Source organism: Pseudophryne corroboree, chromosome 11, assembly GCF_028390025.1.
Source record: "Pseudophryne corroboree isolate aPseCor3 chromosome 11, aPseCor3.hap2, whole genome shotgun sequence".
Lineage (NCBI taxonomy): Eukaryota > Metazoa > Chordata > Amphibia > Anura > Myobatrachidae > Pseudophryne > Pseudophryne corroboree.
Window position 1 is genome coordinate 33,121,864 of NC_086454.1, and position 15,778 is coordinate 33,137,641.

Here is a 15,778-nt window from a genome sequence, read left to right on the forward strand (position 1 = left end):
TCCAGTGTCGACGGTGAATAAACAAACGTATTCCTTATTAGGGCCACACGTTAAAGGCAATGAAGGAGGTGTTACGTATTTCTGATACTACAAGTACCACAAAAGAGGGTATTATGTGGGATGTGAAAAAACTACCATAGTTTTTCCTGAATCAGATAAATTAAATAAAGTGTGTGATGATGCGTGGGTTCCCCCCGATAGAAAATTATGGGCGGTATACCCTTTCCCGCCAGAAGTTAGGGCGCGTTGGGAAACACCCCTTAAGGTGGATAAGGCGCTCACACGCTTATCAAAACAAGTGGCGGTACCGTCTATAGATAGGGCCGTCCTCAAGGACCAGCTGACAAGGCTGGAAAATATAATAAAAAGTATATACACACATACTGGTGTTATACTGCGGCCAGCGATCGCCTCAGCCTGGATGTGCAGAGCTAGGGTGGCTTGGTCGGATTCCCTGACTAAAAATATTGATACCCTTGACAGGGACAGTATTTTATTGACTATAGAGCATTTCTATATATGCGAGATGCACAGAGGGATATTTGCACTCTGGCATCATGAATAAACGCGATGTCCATAACTGCCAGAAGATGTTATGGACACGACAGTGGTCAGGTGATGCAGATTCCAAACGGCACAGTATGGCCGTATAAAGGAAGAGGACTTGTTTGGGGTCGGTCCATCGGACCTGGTGGTCACGGCAACTGCTGGAAAATCCACCGTTTTTTACCCTAAGTCACATCTCTGCAGAAAAAGACACCGTCTTTTCAGCCTCAGTCCTCTCGTCCCTATAAGATCATATCTGCCCAGGGATTGAGGAAAGGGAAGAAGACTGCAGCAGGCAGCCCATTCCCAGGAACAGAAGCGTTCCACCGCGTCTGACAAGTTCTCAGCATGGCGCTGAGACCGTACAGGACCCCTGGATCCTACAAGTAGTATCCCGGGGGTACAGATGGGAATGTCGAGACGTTTCCCCTTCGCAGGCTCCTGAAGTCTGCTTTACCAAGTCTCCCTCCGACAAGGAGGTAGTATGGGAAAAAATTCACAAGCTGTATTCCCAGCAGGTGATAATTAAATTACCCCTCCTACTACAGAAAAGGGGTATTATTCCACACTATATTGTGGTACTGAAGCCAGAAGGCTAGGTGAGACTTATTCTAAAAAAATTTTTTTGAACACTTACAAAGGTTCAAATTAAGATGAAGTCACTCAGAGCAGTGATAACGAACCAGGAAGAAGGGGACTATATAGTGTCCCGGGACATCAGGGATGCTTACCTCTATGTCCCAAATTTGCCCTTCTCACTAAGGGTACCTCAGGTTCGTGGTGCAGAACTGTCACTATCAGTTTCAGACGCTGCCGTTTGGATTGTCCACGGCACCCCGGGGTCTTTACCAAGGTAATGGCCGAATTGATGATTCTTCTTCGAAGAAAAGGCGTCTTAATTATCCCTTACTTGGACGATCTCCTGATAGGGGCATAGTCCAGGGAACAGTTGGAGGTCGGAGTAGCACTATCTCGGATACTGCTACAATCAGCACGGGTGGATTCTAAATATTCCAAAATCGCAGCTGATCCCGACGACACGTCTGCTGTGCCTAGGGATGATTCTGGACACAGTCCAGAAAAAGGTGTTTCTCCCGGAAGAGAAAGCCAGGGAGTTATCCGAGCAAGTCAGGAACCTCCTAAAAACAGTGCATCATTGCACAAGGGTCCTGGTAAAAATGGTGGCTTCCTACGAAGCAATTCCATTCGGCAGATTTCACGTAAGAACTTTTCAGTGGGATCTGCTGGACAAATGGTCCGGATCGCATCTTCAGATGCATCAGAGGATAACCCAATATCCAAGGACAAGGGTGTCTCTCCTGTGGTGGTTATAGAGTGCTCATCTTCTAGAGGGCCGCAGATTCGGCATTCAGGATTGGATGCTGGTAACCACGGAGCCCAGCCTGAGAGGCTGGGGAGCAGTCACACAAGGGAAAAATTTCCAGGGAGTGTGATCAAGTATGGAGACTTTTCTCCACATAAATATACTGGAGCTAAGGGTAAATTTATAATGCTCTAAGCTTAGCAAGACCTCTGCTTCAAGGTCAGCCGGTATTGATCCAGTGGGAAAAACATCACGGCAGTCGCCCACGTAAACAGACAGGGCGACACAAGAAGCAGGAGGGCAATGGCAGAAACTGCAAGGACTTTTCGCTGGGCGGAAAATCATGTGATATCACTGTCAGCAGTTTTTCATCCCGGGAATGGAAACTGGGAAGCAGACTTCCTCAGCACGACCTCCACCCGGGAGAGTGGAAACTTCATTGAGAAGTTTTTTCCACATGATTGTAAACCGTTGGGAAATACCAAAGGTGGACATGATGGCGTCCCGTCTGAACAAAAAACGGGACAGGTATTGCGCCAGGTCAAGAGACACTCAGGCAATAGATGTGGACGTTCTGGTAACACCGTGGGTGTACCAGTCGGTGTATGTGTTCCCTCCTCTGCTTCTCATACCTAAGGTGCTGAGAATTATAAGACGTAGAGGAGTAAGAACTATACTCATGGCTCCGGATTGGCCAAGAAGGACTTGGTACCCGGAACTTCAAGAGATGCTTACAGAGGTCTTATGGCCTCTGCCGCTAAGAAGGGACTTGCTTCAGCAAGTACCATGTCTGTTCCAAGACTTACCGCAGCTGCGTTGTCGGTATGGCGATGGAAAGCCGGATCCTAAGGGAAAAAAGGCATTCCGGAAGAGGTCATTCCTACCCTGGTCAAAGCCAGAAAGGAGGTGACCGCACAACATTATCACCACGTGTGGCGAAAATATGTTGCGTGGTGTGAGGCCAGGAAGGCCCCACAAAGAAATTTCAACTCGGTCGTGTCCTGCATTTCCTGCAAACAGGAGTGTCTATGGGCCTCAAATTGGGGTCCATTAAGGTTCAAATTCGGCCCTGTAAATTTTCTTCCAGAAAGAATTGGCTTCAGTTCCTGAAGTCCAGACGTTTGTCAAGGGAGTATTGCATATACAAACCCCTTTTTTGTGCCTCCAGTGGCACTGTGGGATCTCAACGTAGTTCTGGGATTCCTCAAATCACATTGGTTTAAAACCAGTCAAATATGTGGATTTGAAGCATCTCACATAAAAAGTGACCATGCTCTTGGCCCTGGCCTGGACCAGGCGAGTGTCAAATTGGTGGTTTTTTCTCAAAAAAGCCCATATCTGTTTGTCCATTCGGACAGGGCAGAGCTGCGGACTCGTCCCCAGTTCTCTCCCTAAGGTGGTGTCAGTGTTTCACCTGAACCAGCTTATTGTGGTGCCTTGCACCTACTAGGGACTTGGAGGACTCCAAGTTGCTAGAAGTTGTCAGGGCCCTGAAAATATGTTCCAGGACAGCTGGAGTCAGAAAATCTGACTCGCTGTTTATACTGTATGCACCCAACAAGTTGGGTGCGCCGGCTTCTAAGCAGTCGATTGCTCGTTGGATTTGTAACACAATTCAACTTGCACATTCTGAGGCAGGCCTGCCACAGTCTAAATCGGTTAAGGCCCATTCCACAAGGAAGGTGGGCTCATCTTGGGCGGCTGCCCGAGAGGTCTCGGCATTACAACTCTGCCGAGCAGCTACGTGGTCAGGGGAGAACACGTTTGTAAAATTCTACAAATTTGATATCCTGGCAAAAGAGGACCTGGAGTTCTCTCATTCGGTGCTGCAGAGTCATCCGCACTCTCCCGCCCGTTTGGGAGCTTTGGTATAATCCCCATGGTCCTTTCAGGAACCCCAGCATCCACTAGGACGTCAGAGAAAATAAGAATTTACTTACCGATAATTCTATTTCTCGGAGTCCGTAGTGGATGCTGGGCGCCCATCCCAAGTGCGGATTATCTGCAATACTTGTACATAGTTACAAAAATCGGGTTATTATTGTTGTGAGCCATCTTTTCAGAGGCTCCGCTGTTATCATACTGTTAACTGGGTTTAGATCACAAGTTGTACGGTGTGATTGGTGTGGCTGGTATGAGTCTTACCCGGGATTCAAAATTCCTCCCTTATTGTGTACGCTCGTCCGGGCACAGTACCTAACTGGCTTGGAGGAGGGTCATAGGGGGAGGAGCCAGTGCACACCACCTGATCCTAAAGCTTTACTTTTTGTGCCCTGTCTCCTGCGGAGCCGCTATTCCCCATGGTCCTTTCAGGAACCCCAGCATCCACTACGGACTCCGAGAAATAGAATTATCGGTAAGTAAATTCTTATTTTTCCATCATAGGTACACTTCAACTGTGAGAGACAGGATCTGGAGAAAAAACCAGGAAATCACATTATATGATTTTTAAACAATTTACTTGTATATTCTTGTGGAAAATAAATATTTGGACACCTACCAAGCCTCAAGATTTCTGGCTCTCACATACCTGTTACTTCTTCTTTAAGAAGCTCTTCTATCCTCCACCCGTTACCTGTATTATTGGCACCTGTTTGAACTGGTTATCTGTATAAAAGACACCTGTCCACACCCTCAAACAGTCAGACTGCTACCTCTCCACCATGGCCAAGACCAGAGAGCTTTCTAAGGACACCAGGGACAAAATTGTAGAGCTGCACAAGGCTGGGATGAGCTACTCGACAATAGGCAAGCAGCTTGGTGAGAAGAGATCAACTGTTGGCGCAGTTATTAAAAAATGGAAGAAATACAAGATCACTGACAATCTCCCTCAACCTGGGGCTCCATGCAAGATCTTACCTTGTAGGGTATCAATGATCTTGAGAACGGTGAGGAATCAGCTCAGAACTACTCGGGGGACCTGGTCAGTGACCTCAAGAGAGTTGGGACCACAGTCACAAAGGTTATCATTAGTAACACACTACGTAGTCATGGATTGAAATCCTGCAGCGCCCGAAAGTTCCCCCTGCTTAAGCCAGCACATGTCCAGGCCCATCTAAAGTTTGCCAGTGACCATCTGGATGATCCAGAGGAGGATTGGGAGAATGTAATGTGGTCAGATGAGAGCAAAATCGAACTTTTTGGTATAAACTCCACTCGCCGTGTTTGGAGGGAGAAGAATGATGAATGGCATCACAAGAACACCATACCCACTGTGAAGCATGGGGGTGGAAACAATATGCTTTGGGGCTGCTTTTCTGCAAAGGGGACAGGACGACTGATCCGTATTAAGGAGAGGATGAATGGGGCCATGTATCGTGAGATTTTGGGCAAAAACCTCCTTCCCTCAGTAAGAGCATTGAAAATGGAATGTGGCTGGGTCTTCCAGCATGATAATGACCCCAAACACACTACCTGGGCAACTAAGGAGTGGCTCCGTAAGAAGCATTTCAAGGTCCTGGAGTGGCCTAGCCAGTCTCCAGACCTCAACCCAATAGAAAATCTGTGGAGGGAATTGAAAGTCCGTGCTGTCCGGCGACAGCCCCAAAACATGACAGATCTAGAGAAGATCTGCATGGAAGAGTGGGCCAAAATACCTGATACAGTGTGTGCAAACCTGGTCAATAACTACAGGAAACGTTTGACCTCTGTAATTGCCAACCGAGTGTTAGGGTCTCCTGCTCTGTGCTGCCACGTCGTCATGGCAACCGGGAGACAAGTGCTAGCGGAGTAACCTGAGCGTAGCTGATACTCCGGTTCGGGTCTTTTGCTGTGCAGTGGTTACAGGCTCTGTGCACGGCAGGGGATCCGGTGCTGGTTTTTGTGCTCACAGTCTGTGAGGTCTGAGTGGGGCGTGGACAGCACCTGCTATATAAACCCTCTTCTCAGGTTAGGCAGATGCTGCTGAATCTTTGTTGGTTAGTCAGTTCCTGAAAGCTAGCTAGTACTGTGTAAACTTTGTATTTGTTTGTTGCTTACTGCAAATAGGCCTTGGGATTTGGTATTACACTCTGCCAATCCAGACCTAGCAGTAAGACTGGAGTCAGTCGTTTAACCTGCTGGGGTTCTTTTGCTACTCTGTGAACCTAGCAAGTTTGCGGCTGTATTCTCAGACTTGCCTGCCAAAATCCTTTCTCACTGTGCAAGGTGTTCAGGTGTCAGTTTAGTGGCAGTAAGCTGAACCAGTGCACTGCAAGTGAGGACTAGGATTGTGGAGACTCTCCTTGTGTCTATTATTCCATCTCTGACCAAGGAGTTTACTGCCACACCCGTTGGTAACCCTTTAGGGTTTTGCTGTTGCCCTTAGCAACAGCATTTCGGGTTCTCTACGTATTAAATCACTACATCTCGCTTCTTTCCATCTGAGCATTCCTAATACTAGGGAGACACCAAATTTCTTAGCCTTTGGGCTTCTCTGTTCACTTTGTGTTTATTTTGTTACCCTATCACCTTCTGTGTATGTAATGTCATATTTCCCAGTCTGTCTGTGAGTTCATTTGTTTTGCATCCCTCACCGTTCAGACACCGGTACATTCGTGCTGGCACTGGTGTGCATAGCACCGAGGTTAGATTACAAAGTATTGAGTTAAACTTTTTGATTGTCCAATTTTCCGCAAGAATATACAAATAAATTGTTTAAAAATCGTTCAATGTGATTTCCTAGTTAGTTTTTTTCCAGATTCTGTCTCTCACAGGTGAAGTGTACCTATGATGGAAATTACAGACCTCTCTCATCTTTTTAAGTGGGTCAACTTGCACAATCGGTTGCTGTCCAAATACTTTTTTGCCCCACTGTATAATATACAGAGGACCCTGCACTCTCCTTAGCAGTTTCATTCACCTTAATGCTTTAATATACGACTAGATAAACAATGGGGTTTTGGTTTATGAATTGTACAATGCATGTAAGCTTGCAGCCCACTCCACGGGACCCCATTTCACCGCAAGTCCTACTCTATCACATAAACTTTAACATAGATTTTTTTTTTAGAGACTTGGCAACTGCTGCTTCATAGGGAAAAAATATGCTTACCTGGTTTAAAGCTTACCTGCCACACTTATGGCTTTTAAATGGAAAGACAGTCACCCACACAACTACACAAGTGTGCTTACCTGGTTTAAAGCTCCCCTGCCAACTGACTCCTTGCTTTCAAAGTGAGACAGTCACCAACACACCTAAACAGCAGCTGACCCAGGTTAAAAGTAAATGAGCTTAGGGGTGCATGAGAGAGAGAGATATGATCACAAATGGGCCAATTAAAAATGAACCCTATTATATACATATACGGGAATCCACTGCACTCGCCTTTCCCAGGAGAGGGGTGCACTCACGTACTCCCCACCCCTAGGTTGGGGTGCGGTGGGCTCCGACCACAGAACTCAAATCTCCTATATATTAGCCCTGTGACTCTGTGCCTGCATTTCTAACGCTGGATGGAGTCACAGGCACAGATCTGGGTGGCTGGATGCAGGCCAGGAACAGTCCCCTCCCTCGGTCCGCCCATCCCCGCCCAGTCCCCTCCCCATCTCCGCCCAGTCCCCTCTTTCCCTCCTCCCTGTACACTCCCTGCACCCTGGTGACACTGCGGACGGTTAGTCTTGCGGCTGCCAGACAGTGCGGATGAGAATGCTGTGGACGACCTCTACCTGCCGCACCCGCCCCCCTCCCACCCGCGGCACCCACAGCCTCCACAATATACGCCCCCCCACCCGCGGCACATGCCCTGCGCCACCCCGCACCCTCCCACCCGCGGCACCCACACCTGCAGCACCCCCCGCCCCTCCCCCACCCACGGCACTCCCTCCCCCACCCGGGGCATTCCTGCCCCCTCCCCCACCCATTGCACCCACACCTGCAGCACCCCCCGCCCCTCCCCCACCCGCGGCACTCCCGCCCCTCCCCCACCCACGGCAGACGCCCCTCCCCCACCCGCAGCACTCTCGCCTCCTCCCCCACACCTGAAGCACCCCCCGCCCCTTCCCCACCCGCGGCACTCCCGCCCCTCCAGCTCCCGCGGTACATGCCCCTCCCCCACCCACGGCACTCCCGCCCCCTCCCCCACCCGTAGCACCCACACCTGCAGCACCCCCCTCCCCTACCCACGGCACTCCCGCCCCCTCCCCCACCCGCGGCACCCCCCTCCCCCACCCGCGGCACCCACACCACCCACCACTCTGTCCTCTACCCACGGAACACGCCCCTCCCCCATCCGCACCTCTCCCGCCCCCACCCGTAGCACCCACAAACCCCGGTGGCCCCCCCGCCCCTCCCCCGCCCCCATACCCACCTCTCCCCCTGCTACACCGCCGCACCCTCCACCCGCCCCTCCCCCATCCGCGGCTCCCCTCCTGCAGCACCCACAGTATCCACCACATCCACCCCCAACGGGCGGCACTCCCACTCCCTCCCCCACCCGTACCACCCACACCCGCAGCACCCCCGCCCCTCCCCCACCCGCGGCACTCGCACCCCCACCCGCAGCACCCCCCGCCCCTTCCCCACCCGCCGCACCTACCACATCTATCCCCCGGCACACGCTCCTCCCCCACCCGAGGCACTCCCACCCCCTCCCCACCCGTATAACCCACAACCCGCAAAACCCCTGCCCCTCCCCCACCCGCAGCAACCCCACACCTCCCCCACCCCCATACCCATCTTTCTCCCCCCCACTACACCCCTGCACCCTCCACCCCACCCGCCCCTCCCCCACCCCCATACCCACCTCTCCCCCCCCGCACCTCCCCCACCCTCGACACCCACAGCATCCACCACATCTGCCCCCCCACTCGCACCACACGCCCATCCCCGCCCGCTGCACTCCCTCCCCCACCCGTAGCACCCCTTACCCCACCCGCACCTCCCCCACCCCACCCCCAAACCCAACTCTCCTCCCCCCCCCCCCCCCCCCCCCCGCTACACCCCCGCACCCTACACCCCACCCGCCTCTCCCCAACCCGCGGCACCCACAGCATCCACCACATCCGCACCCCACCCAGGGCACATGCCCCTCCCCCACCCGTAGCACCCACCACCCCTCCCCCACCTGCGGCACCCCCATACCCACCTCTCCCCCCCGCACCCTCCAACCCACCCGCGGCACCCATAGCATCCACCACATCCGCCCCCCACCCGCGGCACACGCCCCTCCCCCACCCGCAGTACTCCCTCCCCTACCCCCAGCGCATCCAGACCCCCACCACACCCCACAGCCGCACCTCCCCCACCCCCATACCCACCTCTCCCCCCTCCCGTGCACCCTCCACCCCACCCGCACCTCCCCCACCAGCTGCATCCACCACATCCGGCCCCCACCCGCGGCACACGCCCCTCCCCCGTGCGCTGCACTCCTGCCCACCCCTAGCACCCCCGCCCCTCCTCCACCCGCAGCACCCCTGCACCTCCCTCACCCCCATACCCACCTCTCCACCCCGCTACACCCCCGCACCCTCCGCCCCGCGCCACCCCGCACCCTCCCACCGGCGGCACCCACACCTGCAGCACCCCCCGCCTCTCCCCCACCTGCGGCACTCCCGCCCCTCCCCCACCCACGGCACTCCCGCCCCCTCCCCCACCCGTTGCACCCCCAACTGTGGCACCCCCGCACCTCACCCACCCGCGCCACCCACAGTATCCACCACATCCGCCGCCCACCCGCGGCATCCACCACATCCGCCTCGCGTAACCTACCCCACCCGTACCACCCACACCCGCAGCACCCCCCTCCCTCCCCCATCCACGGCACTCATGCCCCCATCCGCAGCACCCCTGCCCCTCCCCCACCCGCGGCACCCAACACATCCGGCCCCCACCCCCGGCACATGCCCCACCCCCACCCACGGCACTCCCGCCCCCTTCCCTTCCCGTATCACTCACAACCCGCAAAAACCCCGCCCCTCCCCCACCTGCGGCACCCCCGTACCTCTCCCATACCCACTTCTCCCCCCGCTACACCCCTGCACCCTCCACCCCCCAACCCACCCCCATACCCACCTCTCCCTCACCCTCCACCCCACCCGCACCTCCCCCACCCGCGGCACCCACAGCGTCTACCACATCCGCCCCCCACCCGCGGAACACATCCCTCCGCCACCCGTAGCACCCACACCCGCAGCACCCGCCACCCCTCCCCCACCCGCGGCCCCCCCATACCCACCTCTCCCCCCCTCTACACTCCACCCACTCCTCCCCCACCCGCGGCACCAACAGCATCCACCACATCTGCCCCCCACCCGCGGCACACGCCCCCCCTCCCACCCACAGCATCCCCCTCCCACCTGCTGCACTCCCTCCCCCACCCGTAGCACCCACACCCGCAGCACCCCCCGCCCCTTCCCCTGCATCCGGACCCCACTACGCCCCCGCAGCCGCCACTCCCCCAACCACAGCACCTCCCGCCCCCTCCCCCACCCACATCATCTATAGACACCTTCCCCCATTCGTGTACCTACCACACCTCCCCCACCCGCAGCACCTCTGGACCACCTCCCACAGCACCTCCGGACCCCATCCACGGCTCCCCTGCAGCCACCCCTCCTCCACCCGCAGCACTTCTAGAACCCAACCTAACCCCCCCTGCAACCCCACCTCCCCAAACACCCCCCCCACTACATCTCCACTCCCCCACGCACACCACCTCCAGACCCCCTCCTTCATCCACAGCCCCCCGCACCCACCCCTCCCCCACCAACAGCATCTACACTCCCCTTCCACACCTCCCCCACCCACACCCCCTCCCCCACCCGCGCCCCCTCCACACCTACCCCTCCCCCACCCACCTCTGCACCCTTTCCGCCATCTGTGCCACTGCACCCACCCCTCCACCACCCGCAACACCTCTGGACGCCCTCCCGCACCCACACCTCCACCACACGTAGCACCTCGGACACCATCCGCAGCCGCTACAAGTGATTCCCTGAATCAGGGTGATCAGCGGCACGGATAGGCACCTCCACCTCACTGAACCCACCCCCTTTCCAAACACCCCACACACACACTGAACTTCTGTGAGTATAAATGCCACCAGTGGACATTGGATTAATTAAAAAAAGTAATACTGTGGCCATTATGTGTCTAAGCGACACTGCTACCTGTGGCCATTGTGTATAAGTGGCGCTGCTACCTGTGGGCACTGTGTGTATACGCGGCTCTGCTACCAGTGGCCATTGTGTGTATAAATTACACTGCTACCTGTGGCCATTGTGTGTATAAGTGCCACTGCTACCTGTGGCCATTGTGTGTATAAGTGGTGCTGCTACCTGTGGCCATTGTGTGTATTAGTGACACTGCTACCAGTGGCCATTGTGTGTATAAGCGGTGCGCTAAAAGTGGCCATTGTGTGTATAAGTGGTGCTGCTACCTGTGACCATTGTATGTATAAGCGGCTCAGCTACCTGTGGCCACTGTGTGTATAAGCGCCTCTGTTACCGATGGGAATTGTGTGTAGAAGTGGCACTGCTACCGGGGGCCATTGTGTGTATAAGCACCACTGCTACCTGTGGTCATTGTGTATATAAACTGCTTTGCTACCTGTGGGCACGTTGTGTATAAACGTCTCTGCTACCTGTGGGCACTGTGTGTATAAGCGGCTCTGCTACCTGTGGGCACTGTGTGTATAAGCGGCTCTGCTACCTGTGGGCACTGTGTGTATAAGCGGCTCTGCTGCCTGTGGGCGCTGTGTGTATAAGCGGCTCTGCTACCGTTGGGTATTGTGTGTATAAGCTGCCCTGCTACCTCTGGCCACTGTGTGGATACGTGGCTCTGATACCTGTGGCCACTGTGTGTATAAGCTGCGCTGCTACCTGTGGGCGCTGTGTGTATAAGCTGCGCTGCTACCTGTGGGTATTGTGTGTATAAGCGGCTCTGCTACCTGTGGGTATTGTGTGTATAAGCTGGCCTGCTACCTCTGGCCACTGTGTGGATACGCGGCTCAGCTACCTGTGTCCATTGTGTGTATACGCGGCTCTGATACCTGTGGCCACTGTGTGTATAAGCTACGCTACATACACTAGCAATATATACTACACTATGTTATTCATTGTGCCCTGTGGCCACTCTTCACGCCCTCACAAAGGGCTACTCCCCCCTGACAATTGCATGCCCTTCCCCCTTGCAATATTTACCCAATAGCATAAACTTTTGTGAAGGTAATACTCCATATAATAACAATTATAGCACAGCTGAAGCCAGTGCAGGGGTTAACGGGTCGTAGCCTCTTGCAACGCTATTTTCTGTCTAACATCTTCCCTCTCTTTATCCTCTCCCTACCATCCTGACTCTCCCTATTCTTTACCCATCGCACAGCGTTTCTGTACATTCCCTTTCTCCCCCCCTACACCTGTCTATCTTTTCTCAACCGGAACCCATTTCTGTATGCCCTCTATACTGCCCTGCATTTCTGGTTCTGTTATCTACCGGCCTGCGTATGTTCAAAGGCGTGCAGGGGTTAACGGGGCATAGCCCCTAACGACGGTGTGAAGAGCGCCCGTAGGGCGCGATGAATCACCTAGTATATATATATATATATATATATATATATATATATACAGAGAACCCTGCACTCTCCTTAGCAGATATAGATGTAGATAGATAGTATCTATATCTATCTATCTATATAAAAATGTTGAAATCGGCAGCATACGTTGTACAAAGACTCCTAAACACGGGTTCTAGCTCTTGCTGCTTTATAGTAACAGCCACTGAAAAATGCCTCGTCATCCATAATATTATGTAAGCCGAAAAACTACCTTTTTTGTTTTCGCCCTTCAATGTCAAAACGCCTGTCCAGGAAAAAGAAATGTTCCTTTTAAAAAAGACTAATTTTAACGAACGTTAGTTGTAAAAAATAGTTCTGCTTCATTTTTTGCTATTGGACCTAACCAAAAAATCCCTGAGAGATTTGTGAGAGCAATCCTAGGTAACGCTATCACAGGAACCAAAGTGCAGTAGTTTGGAGTCTGAGATAACATGACTGTGATGTTTCCACTGATGTCATAGAAAATACAATTTTCCTTTGGATATATAAGTTGCAGAATTCCAGATTAACCTGCGATTTTTGAAAAATCAGTGCCACAAGTTGTACAGGCCTGTCCACTTACACAGCGTTTACTCTCCTAGATTCTTTCTGATCACATCAGATCTGTACTGAGATCTGACTCCCCAGGATAATAGGACAAGCCGATGGCTTGTTGTTTCTCTCTCCTGAGTTATAGGGTCATTATTGTATTTTTCCGCATCTCCTCTTTGGGTGCATACATTGCATATTACCATTTATTCTATCATCTGAGCTTATTTCTGTTAAATAATTTCCATTCATACGAAAGGTTTTAGATATAACATGTGACGTAACCCGCACTGGATAGTTTTACCCTCAGACAATCATTTAGTGACTTTTAAGTTATCCGGTCTGTTTCCAGTTTGCGTAGTATTCCTTACATATGTATATATGAGATGACGTTGTCTGATTTGTTGCAAATTGGATAATGTTTTGTCCTTCAATATACGAGATGTTTTGAAGGTAATTTTCTCCCATTACTTGCATGTGTAATTGTTATTTTTAATCATGCAAATGTCATTTGGGGGAAAATAGCAAATATGACTCTTTTAATATGTTCAAAATGTAATATTTACCTGTAATAAGTTGCAGCTGTTTCAACGTATGCAAGTGTTACCATATTCCTTCACCAAGCTGCAACTCCCGCCGCGTATACTGTATTTGCTGTTTATTTGTCACATAGCAGAATGGTAGAGGTCCAGTGTCTTACCCCTATACGTGATGAGCGGGATGTAATGAAGTCTAAGTTCAGCGGCTGTGTGGGATGCCGAGCAAATTTGTACTTTTTATATTTAAAGGGGCAATCATTTACGAGGCCAAACCATGCCTCGTAAATTGTTGCACCTTTAAAAAACATCCGGGTTCCGCAATGCCGCCGAACTTAATTACATCCTGGCCGACTACTGTAACACATTGCAGGAAAACTTGTGCATTTGCTCTAGTTATTCTAGGCTGCTATAGCTGTGTAAAAGCCGTCTTAAGAACCATTATTGAATAGGTCCGTTGGCATCGGGGAAACCTCTATTTTGTTTTCCCCACAGTTAATTAAAGTAGCGTTTGATGAAGAGGTGAGTCCGGAAATGGTGGACCTGTTCAAGAAGCAGCTGATGAAGTTTCGGTATCCCGTGTCCATCTTCAGCATGTATGCCTTTGCGGCAGGGCAAGCCGCGACCCCCATTATCTTACCGAAGCAGAAGGAAAAAAACACCTCTTTCCGGTAATTCTGGCAGCCACCCGGCAACATGGCTTTGGTTTCTCCTTGCTGTATCCACCTAAATCTTCTGTTTCTTTTTCAAAAGTCACTAAATATAATTTAATGGGCTTAGGCAACCAGAGACAGGGATATGCTGGATCTTGTAGTACCACAAAAGTTAAAGAGCCACAAAGGACATAAAAATAGGCACCCAGAGCAGTATAGAGGTCACAGTGACCGTATCGGAGGAACACCTGCGTTATGGTGTGACGCGTACTGTATTTACTGTATATAGCTTGAGGTTTAGATTTTATTATTATCTTTTAGGCTCCATATAGGTTCCGCAGTGCCTTGCAAGAAATATACATAGTAACAGTTTATAAGTACAAATACAGTATAAACTGCCATATCTAGGAATAACGCACAGCAATACAGCAACAGACTAGGGGCAGAGTAGGGCACTCCTGTCTCTTGTAGGGCAGGAGATGTGAAGGAGGAGTCTGTAAGGGTGACCAATACAGTACCAGAGCTGCTGAATGTGACCTAGAGATAAAAGTCAAGGAGCTTAGGGTTCAAGAGGAGAGAGGGTCCTGCCCGTCAGAGCTTACATATTAAGGGTTTAGACTAGTCTTAATGCTCAAAAGTCACTTCAGAATGACTTGTCTCCCACTACAGCAGTTGCACCCTCAGCTGTCTTCCTTCTGCCATGGCAGTACATTACTTTCACCCTATGTTATATATTCATAATGCATGCTTCCAAATAGGTCATTCAAATTATTTTGTGTCATTTTAGGACTCTCTCCAAAACAATTGTAAAAGGGGCCAAACGTGCTGGAAAAATGACTATTGGGCGCCCGTATGTTGCCAAGAAGAAGACTGGAATGATATTAGAGGAACGAGGGAGCCGCAACGAGGACGATGACATTTCTGGTATAGAGTTTTGTTTTGTCCCTGACCTTTGGTCCCTTCTGAGGGCTCCATACACAGAGATCAGACAGCCAAAGTTCATGGATGTAGCAGAAGGTCTTCTAGTATTACATGTGCAGTCACTGTGAGAGTCTCCAAGCTTAGAGGAGACACCTACTGAGACCAGCAACATACAAGCTTTCCCCCGCTCACTGGTAATCCATTGTAGGTGTAGCTGCAGACATGGCAGGGCATGCTGTGACTTGTAGTTCTGCATAGTGTTCGATTATCTCCCTGGTGGACCATTCTTAAATCTTGTGATGAGAACTAGCATTACTTGATGCAATGTTCTTGCTAAATGTGTAAGGATTATATGGACAGGTATATATTAGTCAATCCCCATAGCCGTGATCTGTTGAGGACGACATATACAGCTGACTGTCCTAACAAACCACTACCAACCACTAGAAACCTTCCGTATAGAGCTATACTAAAGGGTTTTATTATGTCCTCTGCTTCTGATGTGTGCAGTTCATAGGTCCTCTTTCCTGTCACCCCCAGTCTGTGCCGGCCATATGCTGAACTCCTACAGTGTACAACCCCAGTATGGGCAGACACATAATGACTGGAGACATTATGGATCAGAGTTTCACCTGTGTTCTCTAACCCCGGGGTATAACATACGTGTTTTCCTGCCACCATACTGTAGGCCACACGGAAACTGCACATATATGCTATATGGTTGTGTGACTGCTAAAC

The 15,778-nt window shown here is 51.6% G+C and overlaps 1 protein-coding gene across 5 annotated transcripts in view; it reads left to right on the forward strand.

Moving 5' to 3' along the window:
- The window catches only part of SBF2 (SET binding factor 2), a 585,530-nt gene that overhangs the window by 486,999 nt on the left and 82,753 nt on the right, over positions 1–15,778 (forward strand). For all 5 annotated transcript variants that reach the window (XM_063946447.1, XM_063946443.1, XM_063946444.1 and 2 more), the window contains exons 24-25: positions 13,962–14,137; positions 14,907–15,043. In XM_063946447.1, the coding sequence (XP_063802517.1) occupies positions 13,962–14,137; positions 14,907–15,043 (313 nt within the window). The remainder of the gene's footprint in view (positions 1–13,961; positions 14,138–14,906; positions 15,044–15,778) is intronic.